The sequence below is a fragment of the Physella acuta genome, unplaced genomic scaffold, assembly GCF_028476545.2.
Source record: "Physella acuta isolate Inbredline_101_S28 unplaced genomic scaffold, ASM2847654v3 ptg001760l, whole genome shotgun sequence".
NCBI classification, from domain to species: domain Eukaryota; kingdom Metazoa; phylum Mollusca; class Gastropoda; family Physidae; genus Physella; species Physella acuta.
This window is the reverse complement of record NW_026733270.1, coordinates 24,659-48,351: the sequence shown is the minus strand read 5'-3', so window position 1 is coordinate 48,351 and position 23,693 is coordinate 24,659. Positions and strand designations below refer to the sequence as shown.

At 36.6% G+C, this 23,693-nt stretch overlaps 1 protein-coding gene across 1 annotated transcript in view; it reads right to left on the bottom strand.

The window, feature by feature from the left end:
* Positions 1–5,563: 5,563 nt before the first annotated feature.
* LOC131930343 (tetraspanin-9) overlaps positions 5,564–23,693 on the bottom strand; it is a gene marked incomplete at both ends in the record, with an annotated part of 42,779 nt that continues 24,649 nt past the window's right edge. The window contains 3 exon segments of the mRNA XM_059286775.1: positions 5,564–5,715; positions 9,128–9,221; positions 9,873–9,977. Coding sequence (XP_059142758.1) covers positions 5,564–5,715; positions 9,128–9,221; positions 9,873–9,977 — 351 coding nt within the window.

Here is a 23,693-nt window from a genome sequence, read left to right as displayed (position 1 = left end):
AGAATCATGACATACAGATGTCAGTTGAAAATAATTACAAACATGCAAATGGTGTTTAGATCTATGCACTAATGCCATTGAGAACTACATACACATTTCACGTAAATATATGTTAATTTAAAATATACATGAATGTCATTTTGATTTAAACATTTACATACAATGTCACTTAAGTATATTAAAACACAAGAAGTAAATATCACTGTTTCGTTCATCTTTCTTAAATTCAAGTGGAACATTTCCTCTTCTATACTGGCTTATATTCTTTTAAAAAGCCAACAGAGAATAAATGTCTTCGGTATTTTTATTTGCTTTATATTTTTGTTTCGTTTTATTTTACTATACATTTAAAAAAATATATTTAAATGGATGGCGAAAAAATCTACTTGAAAAAGTCGATATTATGTGAAGCGAAAAGACAAGGGGAGTAATTTAGAAAAACGGGACATCATGGGACACTCGCGTCGTGGGATCATTCCCCGAGGAATTCTGTTGAATGGCAGCGCCATTAATAATTTGTTCTTAATTAAATGTGACGTTGCGTAATTTTCAAATGCGAAGATAACAATGGGAGGGGGGGGGGGGGGTTGAATAATGTTAACGGTTGTTTTATGTTTGGATTAAATTCCTGAGTTGTACATTGTTATATACTGAAATTTATAATACCGAAATTGTTATAGACAACTGTATACACATTCAGTGTTTCTTACAGACTTTTTTCTCCAGGGAGGGGGGGGGGGAAGAGACGACGACGACTATAATTTCCATGGCGGCGGACGGGGCGGACACTGTTAAAAGTATATATTGTATATATTTTCTATATAAATTCCACCCCCTCCCCCCCCCCCCCCCCCCCCCCCCCGCATCCCGAAGAGATGCCTGGAAGAAACTTTGTACACATTTATATCAATTTTCATTGTCGTCTGGTATGGAGAAATTGAAAATTAGAGAAAGATGAAGAGACAGAACTTGCTGGCAAATTTTAAACAGACTTCAGGCTTTTTGACTTCAATTTCTCTAAACAACCTGAAGATTTAACAACCTGAAGATTTAACAACCTGAAGATTTAGCAGCCGAACTTTTACTCATGTTAATACAATCAATGGTTTAAACAAAAAAAAAAAAGTCTGTATATAGCTTTAGGCCAAAATATGTGGAAAAAAATCTTTTCCGGCAGGTACATAACACAACAATGACCTCTGGAAAAAGAGTTCCGATTGACCCACAAGTCTGTAGAAGAAAGCAGTAGGGTTGGGGCACACTCTACGTCAATCGACTAAACAGCCTTACACGTCCGGCACCAAAATGGAACCGTCAGGTCAAGGAGAAAGTTAACCGTCCTAAGACACGTGACGACCAGATATTGAGGCCGATGTCACGGGTTACACGAGGAATAAGCTGGAGACCTTGACCTTGGTCAGAGAACTCAGAGTTCAATGTCCAGAGTTCAGCACTAGTGTTGGAGATGATGATGTATGCAACTTAATAATAGTTAATATCATATTTTTTTTCTAACAGTAAAATTTAGTCTTAAACTGTGTTCATGTTTTTTTTTACTTTTCTTTTTACATTTTTTTTTACTTTTTGTTATACCAAATATTGTTTTATACTGTGAAACTTAAAAGTTAATCATAATTTAATTCTTAAATAATTTTGTTTCCATAAATTAGATCTTTTCTTTTATATGTGGGAAACTCAAATGTCAATGTGTTTGATATTTTGTTTATAAAATGTAAATTTTGAATGAAGTGTTGTGGTGTGTTGAGAAAGAAAATTCGCGACAAAATAGCTTGTATGCCTACTTATCACAACAATATTAGCTAATTTTCAATAATTTGAAATAATAATCAATACTAACCTAAACTGGGAGCTAAATGATTATTGAAATCAATAAATTATCAGAAGTAACTGTAAAAACATATATATATATATATATATATATATATATATATATATATATATATATATATATATATATATATATATATATATTTACGATTAAAAAGTCAGTTTACGTTTTACCATCATTTTGCAACACATCATTATCGGTTGATGAAATAATTCATTGTCATTATTTAATTATCGACATTTTATTTTAAAGTAATGTTTGACGATCTCAAAAATATTTTTGTCGGATTCTAAAAATGTTTTTCAGAAAGAAATTTCTATTAACGAAACTAAAGAGAAAAATGTTTGATTTGTATAAAAGGAAAATAGGATATAAAAATATTATTTGATCGAAGAAATCTTTTCAACTTTAGGCTCCATAGTTTTTAACTTTTTTTTTCAACATATTTTATAAAATATTCTTAGCACAGACCATTTTAATTTAATGTGTGATTTTTAGGATGCTCATGATCATACACCAGACGTTTAAGAGGGCAGATGAAGTAGAGTTCTTCTATTTCGGTTACTACAGTAGAGGAAGTGACAGTGTTGTTAAAACTATGCCCAGCCGCCTTTACTTTCCCTAACGTAAGCGAGGTATATATCAGAGTAAGGTGCACTGACGGACGTCCTACGGACTCAAGCTTTAGATGTGAACACAAGGCTACGGATGAGCTGTCGTACGCTCTACTATCCGACCACGCCGTTATATAAATTACTTTGTGTTTTTGGAAAAGAATAATTAAATCAGCTTAATTAATTAAACTGAATTAAGCATAGTGAAAAACAGCTGATGTCACACATTAGTTAGTGGGTGAGTTGACTTTTATTTAATACAAGCATGCAAAGATAAATATCAGTCCAGGTTAGGACTGCCTATGTCTTCGGTTATATCCAAACTCTAGATGTTCAAGATAACAGTCGAGCGCTCTACGTTCCTTCGTTTTCTAAGTGATGACCAACATAATTTTTTTTAAATGGCGGGTCAATATAATAATATTCAGATCTACGCATTGACCGCTTTCTCTAACAGATCTGCGTTTTTTTTCAAAATCCCTGCTAACAACTTTCGCATCAGGGATCACCCATAAATAACGTCACGTTTTTTTGACGATTTTTATATCCCCCCTCCCCTCCGTCACACATCGTCACAAAAAGCCAGAACCCCCACCCCTAAAATGACGTCACACCTCAGCCTACAACCACCCTCAAAATTGCAGTTGAAGTTTTCTTAAAATACGGTATTTTTCCTAAATCGTGTCAGCACTCTGTCAACATAGAGTATTTTAATCAATTCATATCACAATTTGTTAAAACAGTCTTTAAATCGAGAAATAACGGCGAAAACTCGTTTTCTAACATTGCTTTTTTATAAAGCAAAAGTGTGACGTCACACTATCTGAACCACCCCCGCCCTAACCTTTATCACACATCGTCACAAAATGTGACGTCATTTATGGACGACCCCTTATTGGTGTCCTCATAAAAGCTCCAAGGTACTTAGTTTAAATCCCGATATATATATATATATATATATATATATATATATATATATATATATATATATATATATATATATATATATATATATATATATATATATATAGGCCTATATATGTATAAAGATAGAGAAAGTTCATGAGTCCTTTTTATAAACTCGTAAAGCTCTATTTGAAATAAAGGAAATAGAAAAACATGTTTGGACGATAACGTTTTGTTGATTTCCTTGATAAAAGAATATATACACAATCGTATATATATATATATAGGCCTATATATGTATAAAGATAGAGAAAGTTCATGAGTTCTTTTTATAAACTCGTTTAAAGCTCTATTTCAAATAAAGGAAAAACATGTTTGGACGATAACGATTTGTTGATTTCCTTGATAAAAGAATAACACAACAATCCAATCCTTTGAATAGATTCCTCTTTGGTCGTCACAACAAAGGTCATGTGGCGATGTCTATCAAGGTCATAGAAATAATCTTTGCCCGGAGACACGACAGAGCGCATTTGTTCGGAAAATTAATTAAACTCGGGGATGGGCGGATGTGTGGGTATGTGTTTTGTTTGTGGTATGTTGTCGTATGTGGAGATTTGCCTTTTAAAAAAATCAATAACATATTATTATTTTTTTTTTTTTATTTACGTTGAAATGCAGAGTATGGTGTAACTAAATAATCAGGCAAGTCTTATCGATAGGTTGGCCTATATTTTGATAGTATTTCTAGTCTATTTATTGTCATAAGCCTGAATAGAACCCTAGATATAATCCTGACCCTATCCCTAACCCTGATACTTGCAATTACCGTAAGGATAGCAGAATCAAACACGACAGTATTTAATTTTAGAGTCTTGGATAGTTATCACTACTAAATCTATGAAATGTTCATACTCTAGTTAAATTAGTCACATAAAAATAATTTTACTTACAAGAAGGGTAGACAGAAATTTAATATTAAAATTAAAGTACACTTTAACATAATGGATTTAGTTTTGAAGTGGCTGCTGGGATATTTCCTATCAAAACAACGAACGTTAATTTAAAAAAAAAAATATTTACCTACATCTGTTTTAACTAAATTTACTTAATCATCATTGGTGTAATTAGATTAATTTGTAAAAAAAAAACAACCACCAGGGCATGATTTGTTAATGAAAAATAGATTAAGCCAGAGGGGTAGCGACCCTTCCCGGCGCCCGGGGACAAACTTTTCGCGATTTGCACCCCCCCTCGAGATTTCGATTTGCACCCCCCCCCCCCAAGAGATTTCCATTTGCACCCCCCCCCCCCCCTCAAACTTTCGATTTGCACCCCCCTCAACCTTTCAATTTATTTTTCCAACCCATTTTGGCGCCCCCTAAGGTCGGCGCCCGGGGACATATGTCCCCGTCCCCGCCTCCCCCCCCTCGCTACGCAACTGGATTAAACCTTTATAGAGTAGATGAGTGTACTTTTAAAGTGAAATTACCTACATTTGTAAAGAGCAGATTAAAGGGAAATAACTTATATCTGAATAGAGTTGATAGATCTTTGGTTAAGGGGAAGTAACTGACATCTGTAAAGAGCATATAGGGTCTCCGGTTAAAGGGAAACATCTTTTTTTTAAAGAGCAGATGATTTTCCGGTTAGATGGGGAAAAATTACAACTGAATAGAATTTTTCGATCTTTGGTTGAGGTAATAAAACTTTAACCTGGAAATTGCAGATGATACTCTGAATAAGAGGAAATAGCTAACATCTGTAAAGAGCAGCTGGTTCTCTATTTAAGGGGAAACTACTGACATATGTAAAGAGCATTCGATTCTCTGGTTAAGGGGAATCAATCTACATCTGTAAATAGCAGATACACATCTGAATAAGGGAAATAACGTACATCTTCAAAGAGCAGTTGGATATCTGGTTAAGGGGAAACAATCTACATATGTAAATTGCAGGTTGACACTCTGAATAAAGGGGAAACAACTTACATCTGTAAAGAGCAGATACACATCTGAATAAGGGATATAAATTACATCTTCAAAGAGCAGTTGGATCTCTGGTTAAGGGGAAACAATCTTCATAATAGCAGATGACATTCTGAATAAAGGGAAACAACTTACATCTGTAAAGAGCAGTTGGTTCTCCGGTTAAGGGAAATAATTTACTCTCTGAATAAAGGGAAATAACTTACATCTGTAAAGAGCAGATCGTTCTCCTCGCTCAAGCTGACGGGCGGGAGTCTGGCGGGAATGATGTTGTCGAAGCCCTGAGCCCCAACACACTTGGACCTGTTGAGGCCGTAGGAGTTGCGGCAGCAGCTTGCTGGCACGTATTCCTTCATGTCTGCAGGAGAGGAAGAGAAACATGTATTGCACACGGTGGCGTCGCTAGTTCGGGTGTCACCCGGGGCTGTACGTACCCTTGTCTTAGGTTTAGGGCATATCCTGATTGCAGTCATTTTTAGAGATATAATACGACAGGGGAAAAAAAGCTGTGTTAATAAATGATGAACAGAACTGGATAATGAACTGTCTTAAACTATGATAGGCTTGATTTGTTAATTTCGTCGCCACATACATACACATAGGGTTACTTAAGGAAAATACTTCGCTTGAGACGTAGCCTTTATGCATTTATAAATTAAAAAGCACCCCCCCCCCCCACCCCACCAATCTCCCTGTCGAGTTGAGCTCTACAATCGCATTTATAATAACATTGAGATTTGTTTACTTTTCAGTTTTTACGACATGATGTTTATTTCTCTCTCACTCTCTCTCTCTCTCTCTGTTTCTCTCTCTCTCTTACACACACACATAGACATACACACACCTCTCCCCCTCTCATTCTCCCTTCTCACCCCCCCCCCCCCCTTACTCGTACGACAGACCCCCACCCACATTCCCTTGACAGCGCCCCAGCAGATATACCCAGGGAGTTGTGAAATCTTTGAGTAATGAGCTACGCTACAGACAGTGAATCTTGTCAAGGGCAATTAACACAAACTCCGCCTTCAACAGTCAACAAAAAATATTGATTTACCGTTCTTGTCAGGAGCTTGTTTCTCTAGCCAATAGCTAATTTATTTTATTTTTTAGTTTCTAAAACAATTAAGTCGTTTCCTTTAATAAATTACGAAAAATCTGCGGAAAACATTTTCTTTATCGGGCTTTCCAATTCGTAAAATTTTTTTTTCAATCAATTAAGGGTTAACAAAGAAAATGTCCCATTCGTTTGATTTAAACTGCTTAATTTTTTTTTTTTTTTTTACAAATTTCCTGACGGAAAATTTGAGTGTTATTTTTATTGTGATATTTTTAGACAACTCTGTACAGAAATGAAGAACTAATTACAGGCAAAACTGATAAAATTCTAATTGAGCTTCTTCTTCGTTCTTAATTCTAATAATAAATAAATAATCCTCTTTAGACCTAGCTATCCATTGGGCAGATGAAGTAGAGTTCCTATGTTTCTTGAACTCGGCAAATGAAGGGCAGTGTGGTCAGTACTTTGCCCAGCCTCCTTTATTTTCCATAACTTGAGTTCGGTATCCATCAGAACTGGATGGACGTTCTACTGGATTGGACTCGGATTCGAACTCAAGACTTTCGGGTTAGCAGCCTAATGCTCTACTGCTTAGGCCACGCCGTCCCCTTAATCGTAATGTTGGACGGTATTTCATCCAACACAATTAAGTATTACGTGTCAAATTGCTATTCGCCATATAGGCTACACAGACTATGATTTGAGCCTACGTTTCTTTTTTTTATTTACTTCCATATCCTTTGTCAATCAAAGAACAAACTACAAAGCAGCAGTTGCCAGATTTTGGTGCCCATGAAAAAGTTTAATGGAGGCCCTATGTTGCTTAAGAAACAAAAAGGAAAAATTACGAAGCTGGATTTAAAACGATCCATTTTTTTAAGTTAATCGTACTTTTTAATATTCTTGACATCATGTTTATTTTTTTCTAGCATCATCAAATTGCAAGATTTCGACAAATTATCAGACGCACTTTATGTTTCAATAACTCTGGTATTTAAATTTAAAGATGAACATTTCGAACTATAATCAGTCAAATTTAAGCACGAAAAGTAAAAAAAAAAATCTGGCAAGGGTTGCCATCGTGGCAGATAGCTCAGGGTGATACCAGAAACTTCAGTAAATATTAGGCAATCGGGCTGGTGTGTTTGCAGCGGGCGGAAGTTCACGTCTGTCTGTGTGTCTCGTCTTGTCCGATTGCTGGCAACGTTGTAACTATGTTTGCTGATGTTAAAGACTTGAGTTAAATGTCAAGGTAAAAAAAAATTATCTTCAATATTTCAGGTTTTGAAAAGTGCAATGTATATTTTATTTCAATGCGTGAAGCTATCGGACTGAGATAGATGAAAAACCAAGATTCTCGTGTTTACTAATTAGAAAAAATTTAAATCAGCAATAAGGGATTCCATTTATGTGATAATTAATAGTTTTTAGTAAGCCTATGTCTAATGATTTAAATGTTAAAACACTACCCTCAAATTATTTTATAAATTGGATATGTTGTTTTTAATTATTCAAATTTATTTTATTTTTTGCAATCGGGGGCCTTTTTCTAATTACAAAGTATACTTACGTTCAATAGAATAACAATTCTACAGTATTTTTGTATCTTTAAACTTAGTGGTTAAATTTAAAAATAATGCGCTATTTTTACACCGCACTTTGCGCAATGGCGCGGAGACATGCTATAGAGCTCGAAATAGAACGACTTTAACCATTAAAAGCTGAAGGGAATCTTAGCTTTTAAGGGGTTAATGTAATGACAGCAACTGGTAGCCAATAATTGAGTGTGACATCCAACAAAAGATGGTGTTAATGTTAAATGTAAACTTTGCTGATAGCAGCTAAAGGGTTAACTCTGTGTAGCCGGTGAGAGTGGTAACCGAAGGGTTAATATACGATTGGCTTTGACTAAAGGGTTAATGTAAAAAGTGACTAAAGTGAAGAATAACAGATGGAATAGCCAAAGACATGCAGAGTTTAAAGAGTTAATCATAGACTAGTAGGGCCTAAAGTGTTAATGTCAGCTGTAACCATCGTCTAGTAAGAGGTAAAGTGTTCATGTTAGCTTTGACTATTAGCTAGTAGGAGGTAAGGTGTAAATGTAAGTATGTCCTGACCGTGGATTAGTAGAACCTCACTAATGAATCCAATAGACCATTGACCAGAAGAAATTAAAGGAATAACTTTGGCGTATGGATTCAAATTTAGAAACTTAAATATCATTGAACATATAAAAATAGTACCGCAGAAAAAGGTCAATATCAGAGTGATAACTAACTTGAGTATGCGAACTCAACTCCAGTAGGAATTTTTAGTGTTAAATGAAGTGTAATAATTGATATTTAGAAACTAAAATATCAAAGCACATGTTATATCAATAAATTATAGGAAGTAAACGGTAAAAGCACATATAACGATAGTATTTCAAAAGGATTACTGCAAGAGTGATAACTATTGATGGGACTAGCAATGGAGAGCTAGACTACTAATCCGAAAGTCTCAAGTTCCAATCCGGGTTCTAGTCATTAGAACGTCCCTGAGTCCACCCACCTAACTGATGTTATGGAAAGTAAAGGACATAGTGCTGACCACACTATCTCTTCATATGCCGATGTCTCTAAAACAGATGAACTTCATCTGCCTCATGTGTCTTGGACTCGAACAGGAAAAGATGATGATGATGATGATAACTACCATGAATAGATGACCTCACCTCCAGTTTTATTCCTGAACCAGTAGGTGTACTCTCGGTAATAGGCCCAGGATGTTGTTGAGTTGATGCCTCCGTACACACCGCAGCAGTTGAACTGCAAACATGGATACAAGATATAAGACCTCAGACAAAACGATCGCAGATAAAAACATCCCCTGACAAAATATCTTAAGGATAAGATACGTCAGGATAAATGATCTCCGACACAATATCTCAGGAGGAATTATCTCATTTCTAAAAATAGGTGTGATTTTGTTGTTGATAGTGTTGTAATATCAGGGAGTGTTAGCGTCATAAATTAGGGTTAACGGTTAGAATTGTGTTCAGGTTTTGGTTAGGGATATGTTGAGCATCGTCAGCAGCAAGCCATATTAGTATTCAGATTATTACCGATAACCTAACACACTGTCACACAATTAAAAAAAAATTATAAAATTATTGTGGATACCCCGTTAATACAATAGGGCTGGTAAGTACATCACCAACCAGTTCTACGGCTAAAAAAAACCTGCTTGAGCCACAGAACTGGTTGGTGACCTACTTACCAGCCCTATTGTGCAGGTTTACATTCATTTACTGCAATCGAGACCAAATATGCTCGACCAATCATTCTCGCCGTTACTTAAATTTCAACCAATCATGTTACCCCGAACACCATCTTGACCAATCATTACCAGAGTAACAAAAGTCTAGACCAATGAGCGCTGGAATGTACTGAGGTCAGTGCTGAACGTGTGTTACTTACTAAACTCTGCATGTCGTCCCACGCCCGAGTGACTTCTGTTTTTCCTGGCGCCCCATAGGTTGTGTTGAGTGACTTGGACAGTTCTGTCAGGATAGCATCACCTACCTACATTGGTAACAACATGATTGCATGTATATATATATATATATATTTATATATATATATATATATATATATATATATATATATATATATATATATATATATATATATATATATATATATATATATATATATATATAGGGGGTCATCCATAAATGACGTCACGAATTTTTTGACGATTTTTACCTTCCCCCCCCCTCCCTCCGTCACACATCGTCACAAAAAGCCAGATCCCCCTGAAATGACGTCACAGCTCAGCCTATAACCCCCCCACCCCTCAAAGTTGCAGTTGCATTTTTTTTTAAATATCGATATTTTTCAAAATAGAGTATTTTAATCAATTCCTATTACAAATTATTAAAACAGTTTTCTAAAACGCGAAATAACGTCTAAACTTCGTTTTCTAACATTGCTTTTTTGTAATGCAAAAGTATGACGTCGCACCATCTGAACCCCCCCCCCCCTCCCCCTCATCACACACCGTCACAAAATTACGGACCCCCCTCCCCCGTACGAGTGTGACATCATTTATGGGCGACTCCATATATATGTATATATATATATATATATATATATATATATATATATATATATATATATATATATATATATATATATATATATAATATCACTGCACAATAGTTCAATTTATGTTGCTTTTTTCAATAAAGAGGATGAATACCACAGAAAAACAAAACAAAAAAAGGCAACTAGAAACGTTTTTCCCCTCAGAAAACATCTCATTACTACGAAACAACAACAGATGAAATAAAAAAAAAAATTGACCGACACTGGTCCAATATCTTTATCAACTAGCTCATAAAAACTCCGACGGTCTTAGTAATATGAAGAAAAAAATCCTTAGCTCAGGACGCAACTCGGAGCTAGGCTGAAGGAGCTCAATAAACACCTCTAAAAATGAACCAGCAAAAACTGAACGAGGGAGAAAGTAAACAGCTTAAATAAGATTATCAACAAAACCCCTTACACTAGAGCTGGCTGATCGTGGAGGAAGTTTTTACTGTAAATATCGATAAAAGGTGTCATCTTTGCTTGGCGATAGGAAGCCGCGACTTCATTAGTTAAAGGTAAACATCTAACGGTTAGTTTAAAGACAGTTTCGGAAAAAAAATTATTCAGACTAATCTTTTAGGTAAAGAGGATTATATTTACCTGGTAAATATATTGGTCCTTTAATAAGTACAAATTATACTTCGATAATGTTAGCTTAATAGTTGGATGTGATTTTATAACTAGATAGAAATGTGGGTGTGGAGAGTATGTGTGTGGATGAGGTTGAATATATTAAGGACACGTAAAAAGTATTTAGGGAACGGGGACGGCGTGGCGGCAGAGCGCTAAACTGCTAGCATCAAAGTCTCGAGTTCGAACCCTGGGTTAAGTCATTAGAACGCCACTGAGTCCACCCAGCTCTGATGGTCACCCAACCTAAGTTAGGGACAGAAATAGTAATAGTAAAAGTGCTGACCACACTATTAAACAATGCCGAGGTCACAGAAACAAGGCAACTCTACTTCACTTTCTGAAAAAATGAGCAGTGTCCCATACTAAAACTGCAACTAATGAAAATTTACTTAAATTAAATAGGGGTGGGGGAAGCCTGAGGGCGAGTATAAGTGAGGCGAGTTCAGATTTGAGAAAGTGTTAACTGGAATCCCAAGGGGAAGGGGAAAGTAGGCAAGCCAAGGAAATCCTGGAGAAGAACAGAAGACAACGAGGCAAGGGCAGCGGGGCTTAAATAGAGTCGCCCAAAACCGAGTCTGGTGGATAGATGTAGCTGCAACACTTTACTCCTTAAGGGACACACAGGAATAAGAAGAATAAAAAAATAAAAAAGAAGACTTGGAAGCAGAGGCGTAGCGAGGGGGGGGGGGGGTAAATATGTCCCCGTGCGCCGACTTTAGGGGGCGCCAAAATGGGTTGAAAAAACAAATTAAAATCTCATTTTAGCTGCAGTTTTGCATTATAAATATAAAAAAATATATGCGTGGGGGGTGCAAATTGAAAGTTTGAGGAGAGGGGGGGGGGGGGGAGTTGCAAATGGAAAATTGAAAGGTTGCTCCCGAAGGGGGCGCCAAATTGAAGGTTTGTCCCCGGGCGTGGATTGGGTCGCTACGCCTCTGCTTGGAATGTCTAGATAATGAATTATTCTTTAAATTATCAATGTTGCTAGTTAGATCGTATTTATTAAATAAGGTATTTATATTTTATTTTGAATGAGCGTTGGAGGAAATGATTCATGATAGGGGGGGGGGAGGAATGAAGATAATAGTAAATTCGTTGTAAGACCGATGGAAGGCGCTCGAGTAATGAACAACACCGTGTAAAACGATTCGTAATTAACTGATACTCGATATTACGTCACAAGTATTTGTTTACCAACAATAATTACAAGCACAAGTAAACTTTCTATTTTTGTTGTTAAAGAGTTCTATTGATAAAACAAATATTTTCATCTTTTAACATTTTGTCATAAAATTTAACAGCTTCTAGAATTTTTTTATTAAAATGGAGTAGTTATTTAAAAGTTTCGTCTAGTTTGAATGATGGTTTAAAAGTTTGTAGTTTTAAAGAAACTTGGTTTTTAGAGGCTTTATATGTTGTGTAGTTCAAACAATACTTTATACCCAGTTTGGTTTAAAATTAAAAAAAAAAAGCACTGCTTTTTAACGATGTTTAAATAAACCGGTAGTGATCTCCCCTAAACTTTCTCGAATATTCTTATATAAAACAACAGGGGATGGTAACTGGGGATATAGCTATGATTTTTAATCCATTTTAAATACTTAAACTTTTAAAAATAGAATAGAATCTCATAAAAAAAACATTGCGCACCAAGCAAACGCCGAATAAAAACGCGTATAATAGTGCGCAATATTATTAGTACTTTAAAAATTTACATTAGTTTTTTGAGAAATCGGAAGTAGCGTAAATTACTACTTCCAGTCAACGGAAAGTACTCAAAATTTAACAGAAGGTAGAGAATTAGATCTTTTACTTACATGTGAAATTTCATTTATCTATCTGAAATAGTACTCAAGTTATAGGCTTTTGAAAAATTCAAAGTAGGAAAAGTACCACTTCCGGTTGTCGGAAATCGCTCAAAAGTTGATACGGATCTACGATTTTGATATAATACTTATATATGAAATTTCATCAACCTAGCTGTAACGGTACTCAAGTTATCGTGTTTACACACGGACAGACACACACACAGACACACACACGCACAGACATACGGACAAGATTGCAAAATTATGTTTTTCCGTATCAGTGAGGTGTAAAACGTCGAGAACTGTAAAAATCTCGATTTTTTTTTTGCACGATTACAATACTTTCTCTATACTTCGTATATACGAGAAAGTAAAAATTGTCGTATTTTGTTCAATAAAATGCCGAGTGACAATTTAATTTTTTTTTTCTGTAGCTTAAAGGTCCACAAAAACACGGGTTTTGTACCAAAATGTAATCTGAACTTTCGTCGTTTTTTTTCTTATTTGTTTAAATAAAACTACGACTGATAATTTTCTTTAAGTTTAGTTTCTCTAGCCTAAAGGCCTACAAAAAAATACAAGTCATTTAATATGTTTTTAACAGAGCTGAGCCTTATTTTTGTGTGTTTATTACTCTCATCAGGAGACATATGAAACTAGTGACACTAGCAAGATTTGGATTTTAGGTTTTTGTTTTCAACCAGGAAAACTTAAAAAAAAAAAACAAAGAAAAAAATAACAACCCAGTGTACTAGATCTGGTGACAATGAGATAAAAAGAAACAGCTCGTTTCTAGCAGCCAACCAAGACTGAGATATAAAAAAATGTAATCATGAATAGACGGTATTGTTAGAGTTTGTTTGGTTATTCTGGTGGTTCTAAAATTGTATTTTCTCGACACAGTATTATTTCTCAAACGATGGGTGAAACAAGCCAGAAGTAGTATGACGTAGGGAGAGTCGCGTTTATTAAAAGAAAATCTTCAAATGTAATATTTCAAAGAAGGGTATTAGTAAAAGTATTAGAGGTCGGCGTGATCGGGTCGGTTATGCTCATGGTTGCTGAACAGAAAAGTCTCGAGTTCGAATCCTCGGGCAGATGAGGCTCGTTAGCTGGGGACAGCTACTCTTCTAGGAGAGAAAACTCCTAAATTAAACAACTGCTGCCTTGTAGTTTGTTCTTGGTTGGACTAAAGCTATGGAAGCAAATCCAAAAAGAAAAGCAGGCTGAAATTGGAGTCAACGGCCTCAATTGCGCATAACCAGTTGACACGTATCCTTAATTGTGATGGATGCGTGGTCGAGTCGGCAAAAAGCTCATGGTTGATACATTCGAAAAAGTCTCGAGTTCAAACCCTCTGGCAGATAAGGCTCGATCCCCTCCAACACTAAAAATTAAGAACGAAGAAGAAGAAGAAGCTGAACCGACAAGTCTCGAGTTTGAACCCCGGACAGACCAGGCTCGTTAACTTGGGACAGCCGCTCCTTTAGGAGAGACAACTCCAACAGCAAACGATTGCTGCATTGTAGTTTGTTCTTGTTAGTGAACAAAGGCTGAAATCGGAGTCAACATCCTACATGGCGCATAACCAGTTGACACGTAATTGTTTTGGAGGAAATCTCTTATAACACTAGAAGAAGTTCAAAGTATTGAATTACAATTAACGTTTTCCCTAGCCTTTCTTCTTTTCCCTTACCCCAAACACATTTAGAACAATCTTTATTCTAAACCTTTTAGATCTTCAAGCTAGAACTTGATAAACGAGGATTCAAACTTTGTTTTGTTATGTTGATGAAATAGGATTTCCCGATAACATGCGATTCTCTTTCTCTGTTTACTTTTGTCTGAGTGATATTATTTTTATCGTATCTTCTATCTACATTTTTTACTTGTTCGCTATTGTAAACGTTATTGAAAGCGTTAATGAACAAAGTTAAGAAAACGCCTTGTATAGAGAATATCTAAACACTACATAAAAAGCATAATGTGGAGAATCGTTGTAATGCATTGATCTAGATTTAAGTGACGGGGGTATGGAGGGGGGGGGGGGGCGTAGAAAGCAGATATTCTAAATAAAGTTTGTATTTTATTTTTGCTAAAGCTTAGAATGGTAATGAATTAGAATAAAAATTGGTTTATAATTTTTTTTTTAAATTTTAAACTAAAAAAAAAAACACATTGTGTGCTAGAGAAGTTTCCTGTGTTTCTTTTAGACACCTCCCCTTCCCGAGGGATACTTAGAGCTTTCTGGGAGGGGCGCTATTAAAATTTTTATGTAGGCTCTATAAATTATACCACTTCGTAAGTGAGAAGGGTAAAAGTATTTAAGGGATGGGCAGAAGAGATGGACAAAAGAAACCCTAGGAGACTCCCACGAGACAGAGAATTAAGTTGACATGACCAGACACTGGGTGTTCCAAATGTATTGCCATGTCCATGACCATAGTCTAGTTTCTACGGGGTTTTTTTCTGTTGAAATGATTTAAGCCAGTCCGTCTTCTAGTAGAATGCAGCAGACTTCAGCGAGCCAAGAATCGATGTCTTGGATTATCCACAGCTAGCGAGGTTGACACGTTATACTTAATTGTGTTGGACGAAATCCCATTTAGTATAACACAATTTAGAACGAAGAAGAAGAAGAACATAACTACAAATATGTCGGAGTAGCGGAGTAATCTTCGAAGTCCAATAATAATACAATAATGGGATCTTCTGTATAAAGGGGCGTTAGGATACTGTTAGTAAACTAATAACAAATGGTACTAGTTAATGTCAATGCTAACCCTGTTCCTAATTCATAATCTAACTAAAATTTTACCAGAGTATCATTCCTAATCATAGTACAAACACTAAATGTACTTTTTACTAATGACTAAAAATCCGATAATCTAGTTTTGGAGGAGCTTATGGTATGAAAAACGGGTGTGGGAATATACTGGTTAAACCCTGCCTATATATAATCAACTCTATGACCCGTATTTTCAGGTTAGAAACTGCGATCTGCCTATGTTAAAAACAACGAACAAACTGAGTTAGAAACTATAAACAAACTATATTAGAAATCGCGTACCAACCTACATTACATAAGAAACTACGAATAAACCTACTTCAAAAACTACGAACAAACCGGCTTTAGAAACTACGATCAAACCTACTAGAAACTAGGAAGAAACCTACTTTAGAAACTAGGAAGAGACCTAATTTAGAAACTAGGAAGAAACCTACTTTGGAAACTACGAACAAACCTATGTTGGAAACTACAGACAAACCGGCTTTAGAAACTACGATCAAACCTACTAGAAACTAGGAAGAAACCTACTTTAGAAACTAGGAAGAAACCTACTTTAGAAACTAGGAAGAAACCTACTTTGGAAACTACGAACAAACCTATGTTGGAAACAACAGATCAACCTATGTTAGAAACTACAGACAAACGTATGCGTTGATAAAAACCAGAACCGACCTCCCAACACAATATGTGGGGTATTTAATTAAGAAGACGGGGAAACCCCCCACTTGATTACCTACACTAATGAAGCGAAGTACAACACCCCCTCCCCCCCTCCCCCCAGCCCGGCTGACCGACGAGCGTGCCTTCAAGGTCACCAAGATGGCGGTCGTATTGACGTGTTTACTGTGTGAACCGAGGCAGACGGCTCACCCCGAATCGCGTGTTTTCCTACGCGCAACAATAATACACCTAAGTGTGCGAGCGATATACAGAGTTTATTTGAGCAAGGTGGGTTGAATCATCCACTCTGATGGTACCGCTTGGCAAAGGTTGGGTGATAATCAGATTTGTTTGGCTCTACAGTTTTTTTATTTTATTTTATGAATGAAGTTTATGTTTGTGAGAAGAATATACACAATGGTGAAGCTGTTTTTGAAAGATTTTAAAAATAAATAAAAAAAAAACAAGTAGAATCTATATTTTATTTGGAAAATGTTGTTGATTTATTGATATTTTTAAACAACAGTAGAATGTTTGGAGCAATCAATGCTGTTACATAAATCAGTTTAAATCTGTGCAAAATGTATTTTGAAATACCGGACGAGGGAGTTATGATTCCGCAGGGAATAGTAAAAGTAAGTTACAGCCTTTTCTTTCATGAAAACGTAACCGTAAATTGATACAGGAGAAATATTTGTCAGTAGAGTTACATTCAGTATTAGAAAGGATGTTGAGGTTAGCGAAATGCTTAGTCGGGTGAAACGGATGCGAACCCGTGACTTTCGGGTTAGCTAGCGTACGCTTGTCTATCCGACCACAACGCTGACGGTGTGATGTAGGCCTTTTTATGACTAGAATATAAAATACTGATGATATTATACAAGAAATAGACCTATATAAACCAGGTGTACACGGTCCTGTAAAATTATGGATAAGGGTTTGGGATTGGGATAAGAGGATATAGACCTATATCAACTTGTTGTGCGGGCCTGTTAATTTAGGGATATAGATGTGGGATTTGTATAAAAAGATTAAAAGATGTTAAAAGAGGGAGTTCGGGTGTGGGTTATGTGGGTATTGGTGTGTGAGAGTGGATATTCGTTATAGATGTTGTTGAAATGGTGTTGCTTTAACAGTTTGGATGCTGTTGAGATGATGTTGCTTTAACAGTTTGGATGATGTTGCGCTGATGTTGTTTTAACGGCATGGATGTTGTTGAGATGTTGTTTTTTTAACGGTATGGATGTTGTTGAGATAATGTGTTTTAAAGGTGTGGATGTTGTTGAGATGATGTTGCTGTAACTTTTAAATTTTTAACCAATCTAGCAGGTACACTGAGAGATAGGTGGATTAAGGGTAGGTTGGAAGGACAACTTTTAAAGTCCCAGGGTAAATGCGGGGCGTCAATGGTTCTGTATAAGTGTAATTGTTCCTCCTTAAAAAAAGTTAAATTTATTTAGTTTTTTAAATTTTATTTGAGGTAGTGGGGGCGGGTGTATTGTGGCTGTCTGTGACGCCCTTTCGAGATTTGGTTCTAGTTTTTTAGTGACAAAGTATGACAAGAAAAAATTAGATATGAAAATTCCAGGCATATAACTTTTGGACGACATCAATTGCCAAAAAAATGTCTTTGTGGTACCTATCCACCCCTACCATATCCCACCCAAAATTTTAAAAATAACTTTCAACCAAGGGCTACAAGTAAGCCTAATTTCATCCCGGATTGAGACCCCTCTGTGCTAGAGTACATTAACATATTTACCTCGTGTGGGGAAAGGAAAACGAGAAGTTTAGACAAACAAAACGAAACAACATGCGTTGATCGTTCGCCGTCGTTCTCCGTGTTTATTCAGATGGTGAATATCGCAGCGGAGTCCTGTGCAAAGACTTGTCGGAGAACTTCCCTTCTAATTCAGTTCACCTTGCGTAGATTTGCTGTTGTTGTTATTTGATTTCAGCTAGACTTGGGCGACTTGTGAGCCGGTGATTTACACGTGACCGCATACAAATATATATCGTCCGTACGATGAAGGTGACCAGTTTTTTAGTCTAAATTTTATCAATGTATCTTCAGAGGCGTAGCGACCCTTCCCGGCGCCCGGGGACAAACTTTTCGATTTGCAGCCCCCCTCAAGTTTTCGATTTGCACCCCCCCCCCTCAAACTTTCGATTTGCACCCCCCTCAACAATTCAATTTATTTTTCCAACCCATTTTGGCGCCCCCTAAGGTCGGCGCCCGGGGACATATGTCCCCCCCCCCCCGCCCCCCCCCCCCCGTCCCCCCTCGCTACGCTACTGTGTATCTTCTTCTTCTTCGTTCATAACTGTAATACTGAAGTGGATATCTTACAACATAATTAACTATCACGTGTCAACATGTTATGCGCCATATGGCATATGTCACCTTGACTCCGGTTTCAACCTCTTTTTTTATTCTAAATTTGCCTCCGTAGTTTTAGTCTACCCAAGACCAGTCTGCAAGGATGCTGTTGTTTCTTCTTCTTCTTCGTTCTTAATTGTAATGTTGGACAAAAATTTAGTATTACGTTCAACTTGTTATGCGCCATATAGATATTTGACTCCGATTTCAGCCTGCTTTTCTATTTTGAATTGCTTCCATAGCCTTTGTCCACCCAAGAACAAATGACAAGGCAGCAGTTGTTGGATTTTGGAGTTGTCTCTCCTCGAAAAGTTGCAGTCCCCAGCTATCGAGCCTCATTTATTCGGGTGGTTCGACTTCGGTAATTTTCGGTTTAGCAACTGAGCGCGCCGACCCCCCAGTGGTTGTTAAGTGTAGGAGTATTCTCTCCTTGAAGAGTTGCAATTCCCAACTAACGAGCAGTGCCGGCGCCAGGTTATTTAGCGCCCTAGGCAAAACTTATTAAAACGCCCCTTCCACACTAATTAATTACTAAAACATATGTATAAGAAATCAATTAAATAACAGTGACATAATAATTTTTTATCAATTGCATACACGTTATAAGTAGACATCAAAATCAAATTTTACTTGCCTCCTTCGTCTCAAAAGTTTGTACTAATTCCTTGAATTCCAGTTTGCAAGCGTAATCACATTTTATTGAAATTGTTGCTAGGTGCACGAGTCTACTTTGTACTTGACGACATAACCCCCTCCCTCCCACCCCCACCCCTTAGAACATTTTAAGTGCTCCCCCCCCCCTCCTTCCCGGGAGAAAAAAGTCTGGAACAAAAAAAAACCCACAGAATCAAAAAAGTTCTTGTAGTGGGCTCCCTGCAGTCCTCCAAATGTGAGTTCCAAATCGGAACTTACCCGTTTTAAGCTTGACTGTCTTTAGTTACAATTGTAAAATGTCTATATTGTGTGATTATGTAACGATTTTTTTTTCAAAATAAAAGGTTTTATATAATAGAGATTCCAGCCTAAAATTGTTACATATGAATCCTTCAGGAGAGGTTGATAAATATGAAAAGACAATTTAATTAGATGTTAAATTTACGACTAAGACTGTATGTCTACTAACATCAAGTATTGCAACTCATAACTGTTACTGATGTACCAATCTATTGTTTTTAGAACTTAAGCTCTATATAATTTTTACAATAACAAGTAATTACTTAAAGTTGTATTAATATGCAAGCGGTCAACCTAAGGTGCAGGAATTTAAAATGAATGTAAAATTAAGCAATGAATTATCTCCCATTTGAAAATCCAAATACCAAATTTTATTCAAGGGAAATAACTTTCAAAAGAATAGCTAAATTAACTAAGTTTAACTAGGCCATACTTGAAAAACACAATAAAAGATCTAAATTTCATTACGTAATAATTATAACAAATATTTTATATATTCTATGCAACCTTGTGAAAACAATATATTTTCCCCTTTGAATACTTAACTATAGGTTTTGTTTGAAAGTCTAAAAACGGTAGCTTTATTATAACATACTTTAATTCAATTTAGATGACATTGAATCATTTGAGGTGCAAAGTTAATAATTGTGTAATGAAAATTTAGGATCCCCTTAATAAAGGGACACTAAAAAAAACAACAACGGGTAACTGTTTTAGAGATTGCTATATATATTGATTAAATATAAAAAAAATTATAATTTGAAATAAAAACAACAGTTTACGGTGAGTTATAAATTCCATCCTATTTTAATAATAATATATATTAATACTTTAAGAGTGGTAATATAAATTCCTAAAAAAAAACTAAAGATGTTTCAACTAGAGAACGGCTACCTTTCTTTGTAGTGTGTTCCGTACTGAATTGAAATCATCTAACTTACGATAAACTCGACTACTCGATATACTAATACTCCCGAACTCCAAAACTACGATACTTCATCACCTGCATTCTCATTTCTCTATTACCAATAAGATACCACTAGACCTTCAACTACAAAAACTACAAATAAAAATCATGATACTTTAACACTTCGATACTTTATACATACGAAATTATATCAGCAACAGCCTTTCGCCGTTACTCCCAAATCTAAACGATTCAACAAAACTTACCAAACAAGTACAATACTTTGAACACCCCGTCATTACATATTTCTGTACACCAGGACATATTTCTAATTCTAAGTCAGAGAAAACGAGACTTACAAGCTCTATTAAAATTAAATAACCATTTGAAATGTTCGAAATTTAAAAAACCAACTTATTTAATCGTTTTCTACATCAATTATGTGACACCAAATTAAAAAGGCAAAGTGACTGGTAAAAAGTGCCCCGACCTTTCCAAATTAGGGAGGTGGGGTTGCATTTTCACCATCGCGAATAAATATAGGCCTATATAGAACTAATTTTGGGGTAGGTGTGCAAAATTGATACTTAGTCCTGGGTGCCGAAATAGATCGCTACTCTTTTATAAAAGGTATTAATTATTAGGTATTTTTTGATAATAGCGATTAAACATTTTGCGCTCCCCTAGGGATGGCGCCCTAGTCAACCGCCTAGTTCGCCTTAAAGGTAGCGCCGGCCCTGCTAACGAGCCTCATCTGCCTCGTACGCTATCCTACCCGACCATGCCCTCCCTCTGGTCCTATCTATGCGTCCTATCTATGTATTCATTTTTCTCGATACCTTTACCTGGGTAAAAAACGATGGAGTAGAGATAAACACAGAGGCGTAGCGGGGGGGGGGGGGGGGGGCGGGGGGGGATATGTGTCTCCGGGCGCCGACCTTAGGGGGGGCCCAACTTGAAAGAGTTAAGGGGGGGGGGTGGAAATGAAAAGTTCGAGGGGGGGTGCAAATCGAAAGTTTGAGGGGTGGTGCAAAGCAAAAGTTCGAAGGGGGGGGGGTGCAAATCGAAAGTTTGTCCCCGGGCTCCGGGAAGGGTCGCTACGCCTCTGGATAAACATTAAAATTAAAATACACGACAGAGGCTCCAGAAAGAAAGGGTTAAGTCTTTACCTCTAATCGCACTCTTTATAAATTATAAAATACTAGCTTTTTGTAACATGTTTTAAATCAACGCAGCTAAAAGCTTTAAAAAAAAGTCTACTGAATTATTCACGAAGACAAGAAATATGAAGAAAGCGCCACATTGTGAGTCTGCTAGTACTTAAGGCCTGATGTTATTAGGTGTGACCCTACCTAGAGTTCCTCATACACTGACCAATATGTCTTTATACACTGATCAGCAATTAATTTAGGTTATGCTTCTGACGCTGAAAGACCCTGAACGTATATATCTATTATACTAATTTTACAGTAGGATAAAAACCTACTTGCTGTACACTAGTCATAAAGTCTAGTGTCAATCCTCAAAGCTAATCATCTCCTGATATTAAATAAAAAATACAACTGGCAAACTTGGATGATATTTCTAAACGGTTCAACAATTCTTGACATACTGACCATATTCCTAAAGTATACAAGTATTCCACACTAACTGTGATATTTCTAAACTGAACAACAATTCTTTTCAAACTGACTGTATTCCTAAAGTGTACACCGATTCTCTTCAAAGCGGACCATATTCCTAAAATATGCAAGTATTCCCTACTAACTATAACATACCTAAAATGTACAATACGCTACAAACGATGATGGCCTAATCCCAAAAAATGCTCAACGATTCCTTACAATCTATGACGGGAATATTCCTAAAATGTACAATGGACTAAAAATAATGAACATATTCCTAAAACGTGCAACGATTCCCTACAACATATGGCGTCAATATTCCTAAAATGTACTATACCCAACAAACTATGACCATATTCCTGAAACTTGTAATGATTTCTTTCAACATATGGCGACCATATTCCTAAATTGTACAATCAATAAAACTTAAAACCATTTTCTACAACCAATGGTGGCCATATTCTTAAAATGTACATTAATTTGCCACAATCTATCGATTTGCGTTCTCCCTAACTAGTTTAAGACTCGCGGTGTGAAATAATTTAGTGCAGGAAATTATTCTCAGCATACAATCTGCAGTGTGCCAATTGCATTTAACTTTTGAGATTAAAAAATGTACAACGCAATTTTACCAAAGGGAATTCAATTTACCAGTAGAATGGATCTTAAATTGATGTTTTGAGCCATATTTTTACCAGTAAAAAATGGTCTTTGAACAAACTTATACTACAACTTCAATCAAACCAACTTCAGAAACTACGATCAAACTTACTTTAGAAATTACAATCACGTTTGCTTTAGATACTACAATCATTGGCGTAGCGAGGTCGGGTGTCACCCGGTGCGACACTTAATGGTGTCACCCCCCAGAGGCGCAGCGACCCTTCCCGTGGACACATTTTCGATTTGCACCCCCCCTCAAACTTTCGATTTGCACCCCCCCCCCTCAAAATTTTCTCTATATATTTTGCTATTTTTTGCCTTGGTGTCACCCCCCCCCCCCCTAAATGGTGTCACCCGGTGCGGTCCGCACCTCCCCCCTCCGCAGAGGCGTAGCGACCCTTCCCGGCGCCCGGGGACATACTTTCAATTTGGCGCCCCCCTCGGGAGCAAATTTTCGATTTGCACCCCCCACTCGAACTTTTCATTTGCACCCCCCCCCCCCTCAAACTTTCAATTTGGCGCCCCCCCCTAAGGTCGGCGCCCGGGGACGTATGTCCCCCCCCCCGCCCCACCCTCGCTACGCCTCTGCCCCTCCGCACCCCCTCTCGCTACGCCTCTGACTAAAATCAAACCTACACTAAAAAATTACAAACCTACTTTAAAAATTACCAACAAACCCACTCAATAAACATGATTTAAGTTTTTTTTTTTTAAAGATGGTCATC